This window comes from Rhinolophus sinicus, linkage group LG01, assembly GCF_036562045.2.
Source record: "Rhinolophus sinicus isolate RSC01 linkage group LG01, ASM3656204v1, whole genome shotgun sequence".
Classification (NCBI taxonomy): Eukaryota; Metazoa; Chordata; class Mammalia; order Chiroptera; family Rhinolophidae; genus Rhinolophus; species Rhinolophus sinicus.
In genome coordinates this window covers 59,555,899-59,572,050 of record NC_133751.1, presented here as the reverse complement: position 1 = coordinate 59,572,050, position 16,152 = coordinate 59,555,899, and the positions used below count along the sequence as shown (strand labels likewise).

General features: G+C 48.3%; 1 protein-coding gene across 1 annotated transcript in view; it reads right to left on the bottom strand.

Moving 5' to 3' along the window:
- Window positions 1-16,152, bottom strand: part of ITGB5 (integrin subunit beta 5) — a 117,704-nt gene that overhangs the window by 20,941 nt on the left and 80,611 nt on the right. Inside the window, exon 10 of the mRNA XM_019738981.2 lies at window positions 11,144-11,573. Coding sequence (XP_019594540.2) covers window positions 11,144-11,573 — 430 coding nt within the window. The remainder of the gene's footprint in view (window positions 1-11,143; window positions 11,574-16,152) is intronic.

The window sequence follows — 16,152 nt, the reverse complement described above, 5'->3', positions numbered from 1 at the left end:
CAACATCCCAACCTACCTCTCAGGTCTCTTCACCTGTTCCTGCTTCCCCAGATACCCCGGGTTCCGGCCATTCCAAACCACTCACAGCCTCTAAAAGGTGCTGAACATTAGCATATTTTTGTTTTGAAACAATCACTTTGACTGCATTGAGAAGAGCAAACAGATTGGTCTGGGGGTAGCAGAGGTGGAAAAAAGATGAATTTCAAAGAGATATGAAAGATCAGTGGACAAGACTTAGTGGCAGATGGGATGCAGAAGTTGAGGAGAAGGTACCATATTTCCCTGAAAATAAGACCGGGTCTTATATTAATTTTTGCTCCAAAAGATGCATTAGAGTGTATTTTCAGGGGATGCCTTATTTTTTCATGTACAACAATCTACATTTATTCAAATACAGTCATGTCATCTTCTTCTGGAACATCGTCATAACGTACTAAATGTGTCTGTCTGGCTGATGATCTTAACTGGGGCTTATTTTCGGGGTAGGTCTTATTTTGGGGAAAACACAGTAGGAAAAAGGACGGTTCCTGGGTTTCTGCCGTGCACAACTGGATGAAAGGTGGAGACAGGGAAAATCAGAAGAGAACTGTGGTTGGCAGGAAGATCATGGTATCCGTTAGAGACATCCTGAGACTAAGGTGCACGTACGTGGAGATGCCAAGAAGGCCAGTGGCCAAAGGGAGCTCGGGAGCAAGTCTGAACAACATGAGGGGTAACAGAAGGTGTGGGCTCGATGACATTCCCTGGAGAGAGCACAGGGAGAGGGTGGCTAGGCCATCCCTAGGACAATTCAGCACTGAACCGGTTGCTAGAGGAGACGGACCCTGCAAAGGAGACTACAAAGTTGTGACTGAAAGTGGGGAGAAAGCACTTCAAGGCGGGCATGGTCAGCAGTATCAACTGCTGCTGAAAAGTCAAGGTGAGGGCTGAAAAAATCCATTAGATGGAGCAGGACAAGGCCATTAGGGATCTGGGAAGACCTATTTTGGTGGAATCACAGGGCTGACTCCAAATTGAACTGAGGAGAGGGCTGAATGGGAGGGGACAAATAAAGACAGTGTACACAAATGTTTTGAGAAATATAGCTGTATGAACATGGAGGAAAGAGTTGCTGGCAGTGAGTGGGGTAGGCGATTGAGGGTGTCTCTTTATCCTATTATTTTCCTTTTTTTTTTTTTTTTTTAAGGTTGAAGAGACCTGAGCATGTTCTATAACTGACCAGAAGACTTAGTTAAGAGAGAGAGTGTAATACATAATCACTTATCACATGGACATATTTGTTTGTTGACTCGTTCGACTCTTCTTGTTAGCCTACACCATACAAAATCAGACTGTGTATAATTCATGTTTGCCCCGTGACTCACTAGCATGGCGTCAGGCACACAGTAGAGGCTCAGAATGTGCTGATGGTTGTTGGAGGCTGTGAACATCATCAGGACACTCCTGATGCCCTGGGGAAAGACATCCAATGCTGGAAATTAGAAAAGGAACAGAAGCATTATTGATGCTTATGAACTCCAATGAGACGTTTGAGATATTTCCAATTCTTAACACATGTCCAAGAAACCCTGAGACTTCAGGGTAACAGGAGGAAAAAAGGATAAAGACCTCTCTTTCCTTGGCAGGAGATGGTTACAATCAAGCAGAAGTCACAGGCTTTGCACCCCGCTACTGTTCTTGAATACTGTTCAGATTTCTCTAGCAAAAGACTCTTCAGAGATGTGAACAATGACGCATCCTGAGCCTCAGGGCCAGCTGCCTCTCTGTCCTTGGCTTGGGGTCAATGAACCAGCACTGACAAGGTCAACGGAGGGTGCTTCCTAACAGGTGATTCCCTGACAAGCCCCTCACCCTTTGCCTTCATTTCTTGGCCCACATGTTGCATTCTGTATCTGAGCAGCAAAGTAGGACCACTACTAAATAAATACGGTGATGTTGTTTACGCTGATCTTTCCCGAACCTCAACATTACTTTCTGAGATGACAGTACTGGCTAGAAAGCTGACTCTACTAACAAAGGCAATAGAGTCCTCTCAAAAGGACAGCTTTGCCTTTCTGATTTCTCCATGCTGCTGCCCACGCTGCCCAATCCCTCTAATTACCACTGCATTTCACACAAGAGCAGCAAGGAAAGGGCTTGATCTCTGGCCCAACACTATCAATCACAGGGAGAGTAAAGCAATGAAGGGAAGATGGAAAAATCCCATGTTCTCTAATGAACTCACCTTTCCAGTTTCAAAGATGTCTGGAAATAGCTGAGTGAGATGAAGCATAGGACCCCGAGAACACTGACTCAGAAAGAAAAACAGAAGGCCTGTGGCCAAAAGAAATAGAGAAACCTCAGATCAACCTCTTGAGTTTGGCTAACCCGGCCCAATCCGCCGACAGTCACTTCCGGGGAAATGTCAGCCACAGTCAGGAGGACATGACTTACCCCCCTCTGGATCACTGCAACAGGCTGAGAGGAGGACTATTTTCAGCCTGGAAAACTGTCACGTTGTTGTGGTTGCTTGGCAGTTGCCATAGTCCACCCTCAGCTGGCCACTGTTCAGAGCCTGGTGCAGCGCTCCCAATGGACAAAGTTGGTTTGGAATGTCCCAGGAGTGGGCCACGCTGAAGCTTGGCTGCCAGGAGCCCAGCCAAGCCACAAGATAGCAGGAAGCAGCACCCCCGGAGGGTGCGGGGAGATGGGCTTTTCTTGGGTCAAGGCTTTGGGCCAACACTGGGGGGGAGTGTAGCCAACATGCCCGTCTTCTCAGCCACAGCCGCCCCAACATGATCGGACAGTAACAGCCACATCAACCTCTGGGTAGAGTAACAACAACTAAATGAGATCATCCTGCAAGCGTGTTTCAGGAATTAGAACAGGCTAACAAAGGGTCAGTTAAGTGGGTGCAGCATAATCATTGACAACAGCCAGATACCTGCTGAACACTAAGAGAAACACTCTGGGCTTTGCGTCCGATTAGTAACCATAGGATGGGTACCTCAGCCAGTCCTTTGGTCCACGTGTGTCCTTCAGCCTGGTCTGCTGTGTCTCATATAGCTTTACGTAACCCAGAGACACTTAGGAAAACAGAGACTAAATGCTTCCTAAAACGTTGACTGAAATAAACAGCACTTACTTATTAAGTAGGACTAGGAAAATGTGGGCTAAATGCTCAGATGGGGGCAGGGAGGGCTGAACTGAGAGTTCACATCCTTGGGACAGGTCTCAAGCTAATCAAAATAAGTAAAAATAAGGTCACTATTTACTGGCAAGGTTCCCCTCGTCTGTATCTATCATCAAGAATAGCAAGGAGCTTTAGTCTAGGTTCTGGGCCCCCGTTTTCCCAAACACAAGCAGGTAATACACATTTGATCTACTGTGTGTGATGGGTGGTATTACAAAAGGCATGACAGGCACATAATCCCACTATAGTGCTTGCTCATAATGAGCGCAAGATACTAACAAATTAGCCTCAGCTTGTTTCTAAGGAAAGCGCCTCAATATAGTGAAAAGGGCATTAACAATGACTCTCCTTGCATTATTACAACATCTGCCCATTGCTAAAGGCCAATGCTGTGATATCAAATAACACAGCAACTTGGGGAGTATATTTCTTTAGGCTGGGGACGATGGGGTCACCTGGTCAAGACTATGGGGGATGGCTGTTGGGTGGGGTGATAGGGGACCCCCTCCTCCAGGTCAGAAGGCAACAAGCCAGGCTCAGGAAAGGGTCCTGGAGAAAAGAATCAAGACTTCTAGCAAGTCAGAATAGCTCAGAGCACACTCCAGACACCAGGAAGCACTTGGATCTGGGTGGAGCTCTGAAGCTAATGTTCTGAGAGTCACAGACACTCACCCCAAAGGAAAACAGGGCTCCTTCCAATCCTGCCCCACCCTGCCAAAGGCACCGAGCAGCAGAGGCCTGTAATCAATTATGTCACAGTTTCCAGAGTCAAGAGCAAACTCAAAGTGACAGCTCAACACCCAAGAAATGGAACAAAAGCAGCCTTAGGAATAACTCTTTGAGTCACCAGAGGTCTCCCATAGTTTTCAATTTAACTAAGAATGAAAAATGTTGTAACATGGGATTCTATAATATCAAAAAGCTAATACCACCCAAATCTATACATGACTAAGATCTTATCTTTGACATTCACGTGGTCTTCCTAGGATTTTCCTTTGCTTTTTAAATTTCATTATTTCCTTTACAAGCCAAACTTCATGACCTTAAGGACCAGGCCTGAAGTTCAAAAGCATGTGCAGAATCCTTGTCACACAGAGTCCTGTCTGCACACCATTCCAAGGAGAGACAGAAGAGTGGTGAGGGGAGATCCAATGCTAAGATCACTCCATTTTCCATATGACTGGTGAATTGTTTCTTAAGATGTTTCTAAAAACAGGATCTCAGCAGTAAGCAAAGGCAGTAAGAAAATTCCATTCCCAGAGCTAAGCTCAGAGCACCGAGCAAGGCAAATTCTCACAATGGCTTCCCAACACCCTCTCTCTTGTCTTTCAAGACCTCCTGTAAATCTGGATGGAGATGGTAGAAGCTTAAATGATTCCTATCTTCCTTCCTCAATCCCAGAAAGTTTCTGAGATGTGGAAAATTCCAGGGGTCCCAAAAACTTAGAAATTAATCCAACTCTGTGCCCTTGGCGCCGAGTACAACACTTGGTATACGAGGAATGTTCCATGAGCTCTAGCTGAATGAGAAGAATGCAGCAGCCTTCCTAAAACAAACTAACCCTCAGTGAGCGATCATTGTTTCCATATCTGTAGCTGCACTGTCCAAGATCAGATACTTATTATGCTCTGGTTTTTCCAAAGAGATTTCTCCAACCACAAGCTGCAAGAAGCTGGCTGACTCCAGAGCTGAGCAGCCCAGCTCACCTAATTCACAGGTTGGCCTGAAAGATGCATTGTTTCCTTACATGACAGCCCCGAAATTTTGGTTCCTTTTTGCCTTTCAAGTGAACTTGAGCATTGTCTAAGTACAGAGGGAATTTTTGGAGAATTCCTAACCATAAGATGCTTGTTGAGAACTTCTGAAAACAACCTATTTTGATGTCATGAATGTGTCTGCTGCTTATCTCTGTGTAAGAAAATGTTCTTCCAGGAAGGGGGTGGGCAGGTAATAACATTTATTCAATACCCTTGGTGGAGAGGCAGCATGCAAGGAGCTTTACAGTACTATCCTATTTGATGCTCTGGGGTCTTTGACAGATAAGAAAATCTGTCAGAGAGGGTACATGAAGAGCCCAAGGTCACAGAAGCAGGAAAGGGCAGTGCCAGGTTTAGAATCCAGATTTGAACATGCACTGTTCACAACCATTCTGGTAAATGGTCCTCAGTAGAAGTATCTTTACTAATTACAGGTATATCGTTCCTTATAATCATAGCTACTGAAGAATTCTATAACAAATTCTGTTCTCAGAGACACCCCATTTGGAGTACTCCAGAACAAATCTGACTCTTACGGCCTTCCCTGTCATGCGTATAATTAGAATTTATATAATACTTGATAAGGGAAACTGCTATGCAGGATATGCCTGTGAGGGAGAGAGGCCTTTTATCTAGCACTTGGGTAATCATGAACAAACTGAACAGAGGTTCATATAAACCTGAAGAATTTTCTAGGCTCTCTCACCTGAGGCACATAGTGGTAGCCATCCCACCAAAAGACCCCTCTCTTTGGAAATTAAATATGTCAAATCTTAATTCACTGAAAAGGTACACGTTGAGGCCTTTGTCATGGAGCCACTCAGTATGGTCCTGTAACAAATCATTTACGAAATGTGCACATTGCACTGGAGCGACAGAAGGTACTGCTGTGACCATAGCCCCAGGAATGGCCACCACGCTGCTGGTTCTGAGCATGAAAATCACATTTCTGAAAAGAACAGTAGAAATATGGTGAGAAGTACTTTTATAAACATATCTGGATACCTGTTGCCACGGGAGGTGTTTCATTTGGTGAGAAATAAGACGTCCAGAAGGAGGCCATAAGGTCAGAGGCACTTTTAACTGGAGAGATTTAACAGAACCTTGTGAAGCCTTCTGGAAACCAGCAGCCCAGACCCAGAACCTGTGCTTAGATGCTGGCTCTGACCCCTAAGAATGGCACCGGTAGTGTCACTGTGTCACTCTCCTTTTAGTTATATTTGAGCGAGAACTACAGATGCCCCTTGACCTCTAATTACCTGACTCATATCAAAGGATATATACATACACATACACACATGTGCACATATATACATGCATTGTACATGTGCTCACGCACACGTGTACACACACACACACACACACACACACACACACACACACACACAAACTGGCCAAATAGCCTGTTAGATGGAGTAAAATATATGAGAATTTATTTACTTTTGGAATCTCACAGTCATGAGACGAAAAAGGTTCTGTTCAAAATTCTATATCCTATTTGATTTAAATTGTCTCAATATATGAAACCCAAGAAGAAGGCCAAGAAGTAGCAAATTATGGAATGTACCCCAGTGCAGTCATTTTAGTACAGAGACTGCTGAAAGCATCAGGGTTGAGACTGATTGCAACAGTTTACCATAATCGAGTAACTCAAATCCCAGAAAACGCACTGTACGGAAGCCAACAAAGAACAACAAAGTTTGAGCCATAATATTTCATTATGTTAAAAACCACTAAACAGCTGTTTAGTAGTGGGACTCTGAAGGGGCAACACTTTACGAGACTAAAAAGAATAGAAACGGTCAAAACGGACCCGTAAAGCTCCCTTTGCACACACAGGAATAGTCTGTGGATAGAACCGTTCTCTAAGTTGTGTTGCCTCTAGAAAGCAGAGAAAGACACAACAGCCCTGACTGTACACACATTTCCATGACAGGGTGTCACAAAAGTAACAACGAAGTTGATCAGTTGCTTCCAGATCTTAGTCTGATCTGCTTCACTACTAACTTTTATGACGGATAACATACTACAAATGTGTAATTGCTCGCATTTCCCCCTCAGTCGAGTCTCTTGGCTGGGAGGTAGGGCAAGGACTACAAGCCTCTTATAGACAGAAAGACCAGAGAGAAGTGGAAGGAGCTTCTCTAGAATGTCCCCACCAATTCTGGCCCTGGCTCTGCCTCTGCCCCCGTCTGAAGACAGACCACAAACACACAGTCCCCTTGAAGGGACAGGCAGCAGGGAAAAGGGTTGAGAAAGCCTGCGAGAGAAAGCTGAAGTCAGCTGCTTACGACTCTCTGAGTCAGCATCTTCAAGACCAGAGTGGTTATTGGGAAATAAGACTTCTCTCCCACAAAAACCCCAAATGTAACAGCAGCCCAAGAGCTCAAAACTAACACACCCAATTCCAGAGTGGGGGCCCCAAGCCAATGACGGGTACCAACGAACTGGGGGCTGGAACGCCTGTCCACAGCTGCCTCTTGAACAAGCTGTAGTGTTCGAGAGATGGTGAAAGAAGAGCTGCTGTGCGAGGAGCGCTGCCCGGATGTGTCATCCAGTCCTGCCTGGAGCCAGGCTTTGAGTCTTTCCTCAACTATCCAAACAATAGTGGCCTCACTCCAGAAACTGCTTTCTCCAGGAAGACGTTGAAGCGTTCAACTCATTGTCGCTTTTTTAGTGAAGTGGTGGAGGAGCCTAGTTGGGGATGGGATGGAACGAGAGTCAAACTGTCCTAATCAACGATGGAGTAAAGTAATTCGACTTCAAGTGCTTCCTAGCATACAATATTATTTACAAAAAGCAAGATACAAAATTGTATACAACCACAAACACACACACCAACTTAGAAAAAAAGTCTAGAAGGAAAAGTACTAACCTCTTAAAGTATGAGTGATGGAATTAAGAACAATTTATTTTATGTCTTCCTACCCTTCAAAATATTCTAGACCTCAGAAGAATCCTTCAGCGATCTGGAGCGATCACGTGACACTGTGTTGGCAAGGAGGCATACGAAACAGTGAGGGTAAAAGGAGTTTCTTGTCTGGTCGCCAGATGGTCCAAATTAACCCTCGTCACCCAGAAGGAGACAAACGGCACAGAATGACCACACATCCATTGGCTTCCCTGTATTTTCCAAGTTTTCTTTAAGAATGTGTATGGTTTTTCCAGTTGGGGGGTGGGTAAAAGACACCCTATCTCAGCAATCCGGGGAAGTTAATGATTTGAAAAAACATGCATGTGGGAGCCTCAAGGGCTTCTGGAACCTCCTATTTCTCTACCCAGGGACACGAGTCTCCCAATACTGCAGGGTTGTATGAAGTGAACGGAGGAGGAGAGAAGGGCACCAGGGGTCTGGCAGAATTCTGAAATGCAACATTAGCTCAGAACTGTGGGTTCTGGTGGTTGAACAAAAAAGCTGCATATTCACTCAGCTACAGAATATTCCTGTTTCCAAAATGCCATTTCCCCTACTGAGGCCACTCACATGTCATCTACTAACCCTCTCTCCCCAGCACCTCCAGGCTCTGTTCTGTATTCACAGGACTGAAACATTTGAGAGTGGGAGAGGAGGCATCCACCACACACTGAGCCCTGTTTGCTGCCCAGCTCCATGCCCGCTCCTCTGTCTATGTCTTCTCCTTCAGCTCTCACAGGAAGGCAGAAACAAGGCGTGCTAGGCCATTTTTAGGGACAGGAAAACCAGAAGTCCAGGACAACCCAGGCAGAGGGCTGATAAACTGTGGAAGTGGAATGTATATGGGTTGTCGGACATGGACGCCCTGGCTCCCAGGCAACGTACACACAAGCAGCCTTCTGGATGGAGATCTGGTAGAGGATTATTCCTGACTCCTCAGGGCAGAGGAGAGACAGTTCTGTGAAAATATTTGCTAGTAAGTTTAAGCAAAACAAAACACTTCTGAAAGCCAATGGCAGACACTGCCAGGCTTCTTGGAGCCTTGGTGGTGGCTGCTAAAGGGACTGGAAACTCCAGCCCACCACGATGGGACGCCTTAGGCAAAGCCCAGAGATTTACAGGGGGAAGGCCGGCTGCTCCTGCACACCGGGCAGCCGCTGTGGCTTCCATTGAAGCCACTGGTGGTCAGTGAGTCCTCCTTTTGTGCTAGGCACTTCACATGCATTCTCATTGCTCACAACCGCTCTACACCCAAAGGGATACACGCAGCATGTGTTGTTAACGGATTTAGAGCTGGGTCTGCCTGATTCTAAGCACATTTTCTGCTAACCCAGACGGAACCATTCAGCTAATCCCAATCTATCCTCCCGTTGACAGGGAAAGAGGGGATGCCTGCTGCATGTTCAGCACATCAGATCCTTACTCTTCTACCTTGCTTACTCTTCTATGACATTTATGTGTCCTGCACTTTCTGGAGCAATCCCAATGTTGAACATGTGGGTCCCACTGCACCCAAGGGTGCACTTATAACTTGTCTGCTGGTGCAGTCGGCTCTAGAGGACCTCACTTGCTAACCCGTGTCTGTGCAACCCTCAGCACTTGTTTCTCCCATGGAGGGATGGCTACTCCTCCAACAACAATAGATCATTTATATGTTCTGATTGGCTTCATATATTTGTGCTTGATCTTCCCTGCTACACTGTACGTGCCTTTGAAATCAATACTTCCCAGCGGGAAGACCCTTCTCAAGGAAGCAATCCTAGAAACAACAGAATACACACAGAATGCACAGCAGAATACACAGCAGAAGTAACTATAATCCTGCCTAAAATTGTTCCGTTTACTCTATTTACAGGTGGCATGGTGTTGGACGGAATGACACTTCAGAGACACAACTTTCCAGTACCTCATCAGAATGCAACTCCCAGAACGGGAACTGCCACAAACTGTCATCATGTAACTAGAATCCATGTAAAGCCCGATGCTTAAATTTAAAAATGTAAGCATTCAAAGATGGTAAAATAAAAACCGGGCTTGGCTACAGTTCATTCAAAAAATTAAAAATCTTTAAATGTTGGTAGTCAAGTCAAACACGAGCTCAAAAATATAACACGATTGTTTAACAGAAAAGAAAAAGTGAACACACTGTTAGGATGTGTTCATGGAAGTGGAATGTGCAAATCACAGGAAGCAAATGTTCAGCTGAGCTCTGGGATGCGCCCTCACTCCCCAGGACAAATAACATGTTTGATTCTGAGACGTACGCTCCACATAATGACAGAGCCCTGCGAGAAGGAAGGGATTTGGTGTCCAGCCTGGGTAAGCACAGAGAACAGAGAAACACAAAGAAGTTTGCAGATGTTTGTCGTATGGAAGACGGAGTGTACAACGGGAACCACTGGGTGGAAGTTACTGAGAAACAGTTTTCTGTTCGATATGAAAAGACACTTTCAGATCATGTGTGTGGGAGGCAGAAGATGGCCACCCAAAGATGACCACAGCCTAGTCCCTGGACCCTGTGTCTGTGTTACTTACATGGTAACAGGGACTTTGCAGATGGGATTAAGTGAAGGGTCTCGAGATGGGGAGACGTTCCTGGACTATCTTTGTGGGTCCAACATAATCGCAAGGCTCCTTATAACCGGGAGAGTCAGAGAAAGAGATGTGACAACAAAGGAGAAGTCAGTCAGAGGAAGATCTGAAGAGGCTTTGAAAGTGGAGGCAGGTGCGACAAGCCAAAGGAATGCCAATGGCTTCTAGAAGCCGGAGAAGTCCAGGGAATGGATTCTCCCCAGAGCTTCTAGAAGGAATGCAGCCCGGCCGACACCTGGATTTTAGCCAAACAGCATCCATTTCAGACTTCTGACTTCCAGAACGCTAACAGGATACATTTGTGTTGTTGTAAGCCTCTAAGTTTGTGGTAACTTGTTAGAGCTGCAATAGGAGATGCATGTGATGTCTAACAAGGAAATAACCACTACCAACCCCAGTGAGCTCTCTGTCCCAGGAGGCAGTTAAGAGGCAGAACATCTACCCGTCAGGAATGCTGTGCAGGCAAGTCCTGGGTGACCCACGACAGACCCTCCAACTCTGAGAGTCCATGTCATATGGTGGCGCTGTCTCCTGCTTTTATATTTGACACACTGGTCCCCATTCCCAGGCTTGGGGGTGGGCAAGATTTGCCCTCATCTCCTCCAGGAGGACAGTGGTAGGAGGTGAAAGGCATGCTTTGAGGGATGTCTGAATAGCACCTGGGCCCGCGCCTGGCTCCGAGCATAAGTGCTTGCCTGGGGTGCCTACCTGAGCAGAGGACGCCTTTATTCCTGGCACAGGAGAAGTTGTCGCACTCGCAGAAAGGCCCGTAGATCTTCCCAAACTCACTCTCGAAGCAGGAACACTGGTTGCAGTTGCACTCCCCACGCCCGCTGCACAGGGGCTTGCCCTCCGCTTCCCGGCACAGGTTCTGGTACCCGCTCTGGTTCTCCCCTTCCTGGCACTCGCACCTGGTGCCCAGGTAGCTGGGGTTGCACTCACACAGGCCACACACGTAAGTCCCATTCCCACTGCATCTGGGACTGTCGGGCTCCAGCCCCACGCTGCAGCCGCACTTGCAGGTGTAGGTGACCCCCACCTCCAGGCTGTCCCGGAACCCCACGGGCCGCAGGGTGAACACGTGCTCCATGTGTTTGTCTGGGCAGCTCCGGGCTTCCACCGACACCTCAAAGGACGCCTGGGCAGGAAGAAAGAGGGGACATTGTGACCACGGCGAATCAGAATATCTGCACTGACCTCCCGATCACCCAGGGGCCCGGCCCAAGAACAAGTCCTCCGAGGTGCTCGATGGAGAGCTGCTACTGAATCCAGTCCTGTCCACGACACGCATGGAGAACCCCCGCTATGGCCAAAGGAGGAAGCGGCCCCGGGTCAGCAAGCACCCTCATTTTATGGAGGAAGAGAATATTTGGGCATGCCAGCATTTGACGACACTGTGCTTGGTTCTTGAATGTTCGTTCATTATCTCTTTTAATCCTCATAACCCTCAGGAAATGGGCTTCGACAGGAAGGGAAAAAGATCCACTCAAGGTTACACAGTGTTTCTTCTCCGCTTTCTTTTCACTTCTATCCTATCCTCTTCCCATCTCCATTTTGAAAGTCATTCATTCAACAAATACGTATGAGGCACTTCCTCTGTGCCAGGCACTGTGCTAGATGTGCTCTCTGAACCATGGGCGCCGGGGTCCAAGGACCCTTCTGTAGAGTGTTCCTCCTTACTGGAGAAGGGACCAGAGGACACAGGTCCCTCCCAGGGTATCTGCCTCCTTACAGCCACACCTAAGAGGACCTGAGTGGTCCTTACAGCTGTGTCTTTCATAACCAGCCCACGGCCCTGAAGTCATAAAAGAAGAGTCATCATGATGAAATGCTCCACACACGTGGACAGACCTTTTCTTTCTTTCTTTCTTTCTTTCTTTCTTTCTTTCTTTCTTTCTTTCTTTCTTTCTTTCTTTCTTTCTTTCTTTCTTCCTTCCTTCCTTCCTTCCTTCCTTCCTTCCTTCCTTCCTTCCTTCCTTCCTTCCTTCCTTCCTTCCTTCCTTCCTTCCTTCCTTCCTTCCTTTCCTTCCTTTCCTTCCTTTCTTTCTTTCCTTCTTTCTTTCTTTCTTTCTTTCTTTCTTTCTTTCTTTTTTTTAAAAAAGCATATAAAGAAGTGTTGCTAACTCCTGAGCTTCTTGTGGGTTGCCTTGGAAACAGGCAGCAAGGTGGACCAAGCTGGCAGATGGCAGTGCAGGAAAGATGCCCGTTAGCTGCCCACTCGGCTGGAATGTGGGGACAGCAAGGACACGCTTGGTGTGATTGTCCCAGAAGCAGAGCACGACTCCTCCACCTCCCCTCCTCCTACTGGGAGAGGAGCCGCGTGAGGTTAGAACCATCCAGCACTGCCCTGAGAGCAGGGCTCTGTGGAAATGCACTGACAAGGAGCTGGCACGCCCTGACCAAATGCCGTCCTGAAGGGCTTCTTCCCTGAACGGCAGTGCTCCCCAAACAGACAGAGGCCTGGGCCCGCTCCAGAAACTGACTCACACTGTCTGGCCCGGATGTCTTTATTTTTCAAAAGTCTCAGATCATTCTGAAGCTCAGAATGGGTTAGAAATCACTTAGCTATTGCTATTCTTAATTCTATTATTTGGGTTGGGATAAAGCTGGTTTTTAAAAAAATAATAACTGGCTTTACTGGGCAGTCTTTAGGTAATAATGTGTACTTTTGGAGAACACTGAAAATACTTTTGTCTAAACGGTCTGCAGACCCCTATCACTTTGGGAACTTTATTACTTCTAAAAGTCCTGCCTTCCGATTCTGTGACACTGAGGGACACCCCAGGTTGGGGGCGGGGGGGTGTGAGACTGAGCAGGAGCCCAGACCCAGCTCTCTGGCGCTAGTCCTGCTTGGCTGCAAGCCATGGCTCCAGGCAGCTTGACAACAGATACCCAGGAGTCAGCGTTAGCCAAAGGGCGTCACAGGGGATGCTGTTGGACACGTGATCTAAGGACGATGACCGGGATCCAGGGTCAGAGGACACTGGGAGAACCACGCCAGCTTCACACAGTAGGAGCTAGCCCAACCCCACCCATGTCTACGTGGGGGGTGGTTGGAGGCAAAGGGAGGGATTGACCAAAGCAAGTTCAGGACTAAGTTCCAAAGCCCTGAGGTACAGGTAGGCTCTCGAGGTAAGGAAACAAGATGGGGGAACTAAAACCTGCCTTGTGACAACACACACTAATAGTGCGAGGTGCCGAGCACCTATGTGAGCGAGGCACTGTGCACGCATTTCCATGAGCATCTCACTGACATGCCCTAGAAGGAGGCATCCTCATGGACCAGAGAGAAAACGGCACTGGTCAGTTAGTGCTGGTCTCACAACTGGTGAGAGGTAGGGCTGAGCCTGGGCTCTCCTTGGCACATCTGGGTACAGTGGGAGAGGTGGCCTGGCTCACTGTGGGGACCCCAAAGGCGGTGGCTGGAGGCTTCTCCAAATCTTCCTGCCTTGGCTAGAGGTGATCTGAGCCTGCACATGGAGAGAGAGGAGTGCTCACCTGACTGAAGCCACCCATGGGGCCATCAAGAATGCAGAGGTGAACATCCCTCCCTTCTGAGACTTGGAGAGAAGCCGTGACTAGCTCCGTGTCCTACTTACCATGGCTACCATTTTGCTGCACTTGTTAAATGAAAAGCCCTTGCTCCCAAACGTGTCTGTGGGTCAGAACTGGAATAAACTACAAAGGAATACCTGGACCAAGAATCAGGCATTTAATTACTGACAGACTGGGGGGAGTGTCCACCTGTGGGCATCAGCTTCCCCCAGGAAAACTCGCCTGCAATAAGGGACAACGTAACAAAAGGGAGAATAAAATGTCCCAAGTCTTGCCAGTGCGTCCTGCTTGGGGCAAGTGGAGAGGTTAGGGGAGCCCCTGACTGGGCGCTGGCAGCTGATCACCCCGGATTTGCAAAGGCTCACGCCCTATCTCGCCTGGCTGGAGGGAGCAATGAGGACCTGGCGTGTAAGCAGGTCCCAGTGGCCGTCCTCGGTCCTCGCTGTCCGGGCCCAGCAACCTGGCGCTCAGCTGACCACCTGATGACCAGAGCATGGCTGTGTCTCTTTCAGCCACTGGGCCTCAGGTCCTGCTGAGGGCACAAGAAGGCTATAAAAAGCACTCGGAGAACAGCAAGTAAATCTGATTTTTGACCCCTCCTTTCAGAGTCCATCTCCCTGCGGGATCAGGAAAGAATCTGGGGAGTGGCAGGCAGCGGGAATGAGCTTCTCTCCCCTGAATACTGCGGTCTCCAACTGATACTGAGGGCTCCCCCGTTCCCGGAGACTTTCCCTTCTCCCACTGAGATTCCAGAGGAAGGTCACGGACAGAGCAGCCCTGCCTCCCTCCCAGTCTGTTATTTAAACCTCATTGGGATGCGCCTGGTTCCCCAGCAGAGCTGCAGGCCTGATCCACCCTTTCAAAAGGGCCACCCGGCCCCCACCCCAAACCCACCAAACCCAGAGCTGCGCTGATGCCAAGTCCACTAGGAGTGCAATGAAACAAAGCATTGGGCATGGGCACGGGCTACAAAGCCATAGGAGGGGACAGGAGCGGGGACGCCATGGGAAGCCAGGGACGGGCTCATTGGGCCCTTTGTACCGGGCGATGGGGCTTGCCACACAATCAGCCACTTGCATACTGATTTGTCAAAGCCGGTCCATGAGAAAACCCACTTGCAGGGCAGGGCCACTCAGTCAGCCCTGGTTGGTGTTGGGACCAGGGGAGGAAAATTAGGGAAAAATCTGAAATCACTGGAGAAAAGAACCTCATTGGATTTGGGGCTTTCAAGGTTTTCTTTATGTAATGTTTCTCTTTGAGGACAGACGTCCTTTCCCCTAACCCTCTACCACCTCTTCAGCGTCTTGCCTGGACAACATCTCTTAACACAGAGAACAGAGAGGAGCATCTGGTTGGAAGTGACCACAGACCTCTGCCTGCCCACCCTCACCCCTGCAGGAAACTTTATTTACGAGGAGGTGAGCCCCCCCTGGCTGCCACTTTAACCTAGCTGTCCCGAGGCTGCCCCACACATGTCCTCATCCATAGGCCAGACCCCAAGACACCTGATGACATTATACTGTCTGCTTTCCCTAATCCCTCTGTCCAGGCGAGTCCCAAGGCCCTTCAGCTGTTCTCTATACCCCTGCCTAGCCCCTCGCCATTCCCTGACCCATCCATAGCCCTCACAACTTGCGGCACTAAAGAATGGAACCTACCTGCCAGATAACAGCCAGCCACCTTAGCTTAGCTTTGCACACGTCCTACCAGTATGGCCTGCAGCCCAGCTCTAACCACCCTCCCCTCAGCCCCCAACTCACGCCTCTCAGCTGCTTCACGTTGGGAACAGGGCCTTGTTCTTTCCCAGGCTCACAGACTCACCTGCTGTGCCCACTCATGGGACCTGCCCACCCTTCCTTTCTGTGTCTGGAAAACTCCTACTCATGCTCTGACCCTCAACTCAAACAGCACCTCTGCAACGCAGGGCCCCTCTTCCTTGGGGCTCCCGAAGCGTCATGCCCTGCGTCTATCACCACACCCGTCTGTCACCCTCCAGAGGGTTAACTCAGCTGCATGTTTATTTCTTCCACCAGATCTGTCCTTGGGACAAATACCAAGAGAGAAAATACCCACATACTCAGTAGCAAGCCTGCTTGCCAAAGCCCAACTGTAAACTCCTTAGGGAAAAACAGTTCAGCCTGAGAAGAGGAATAAAACTTTCC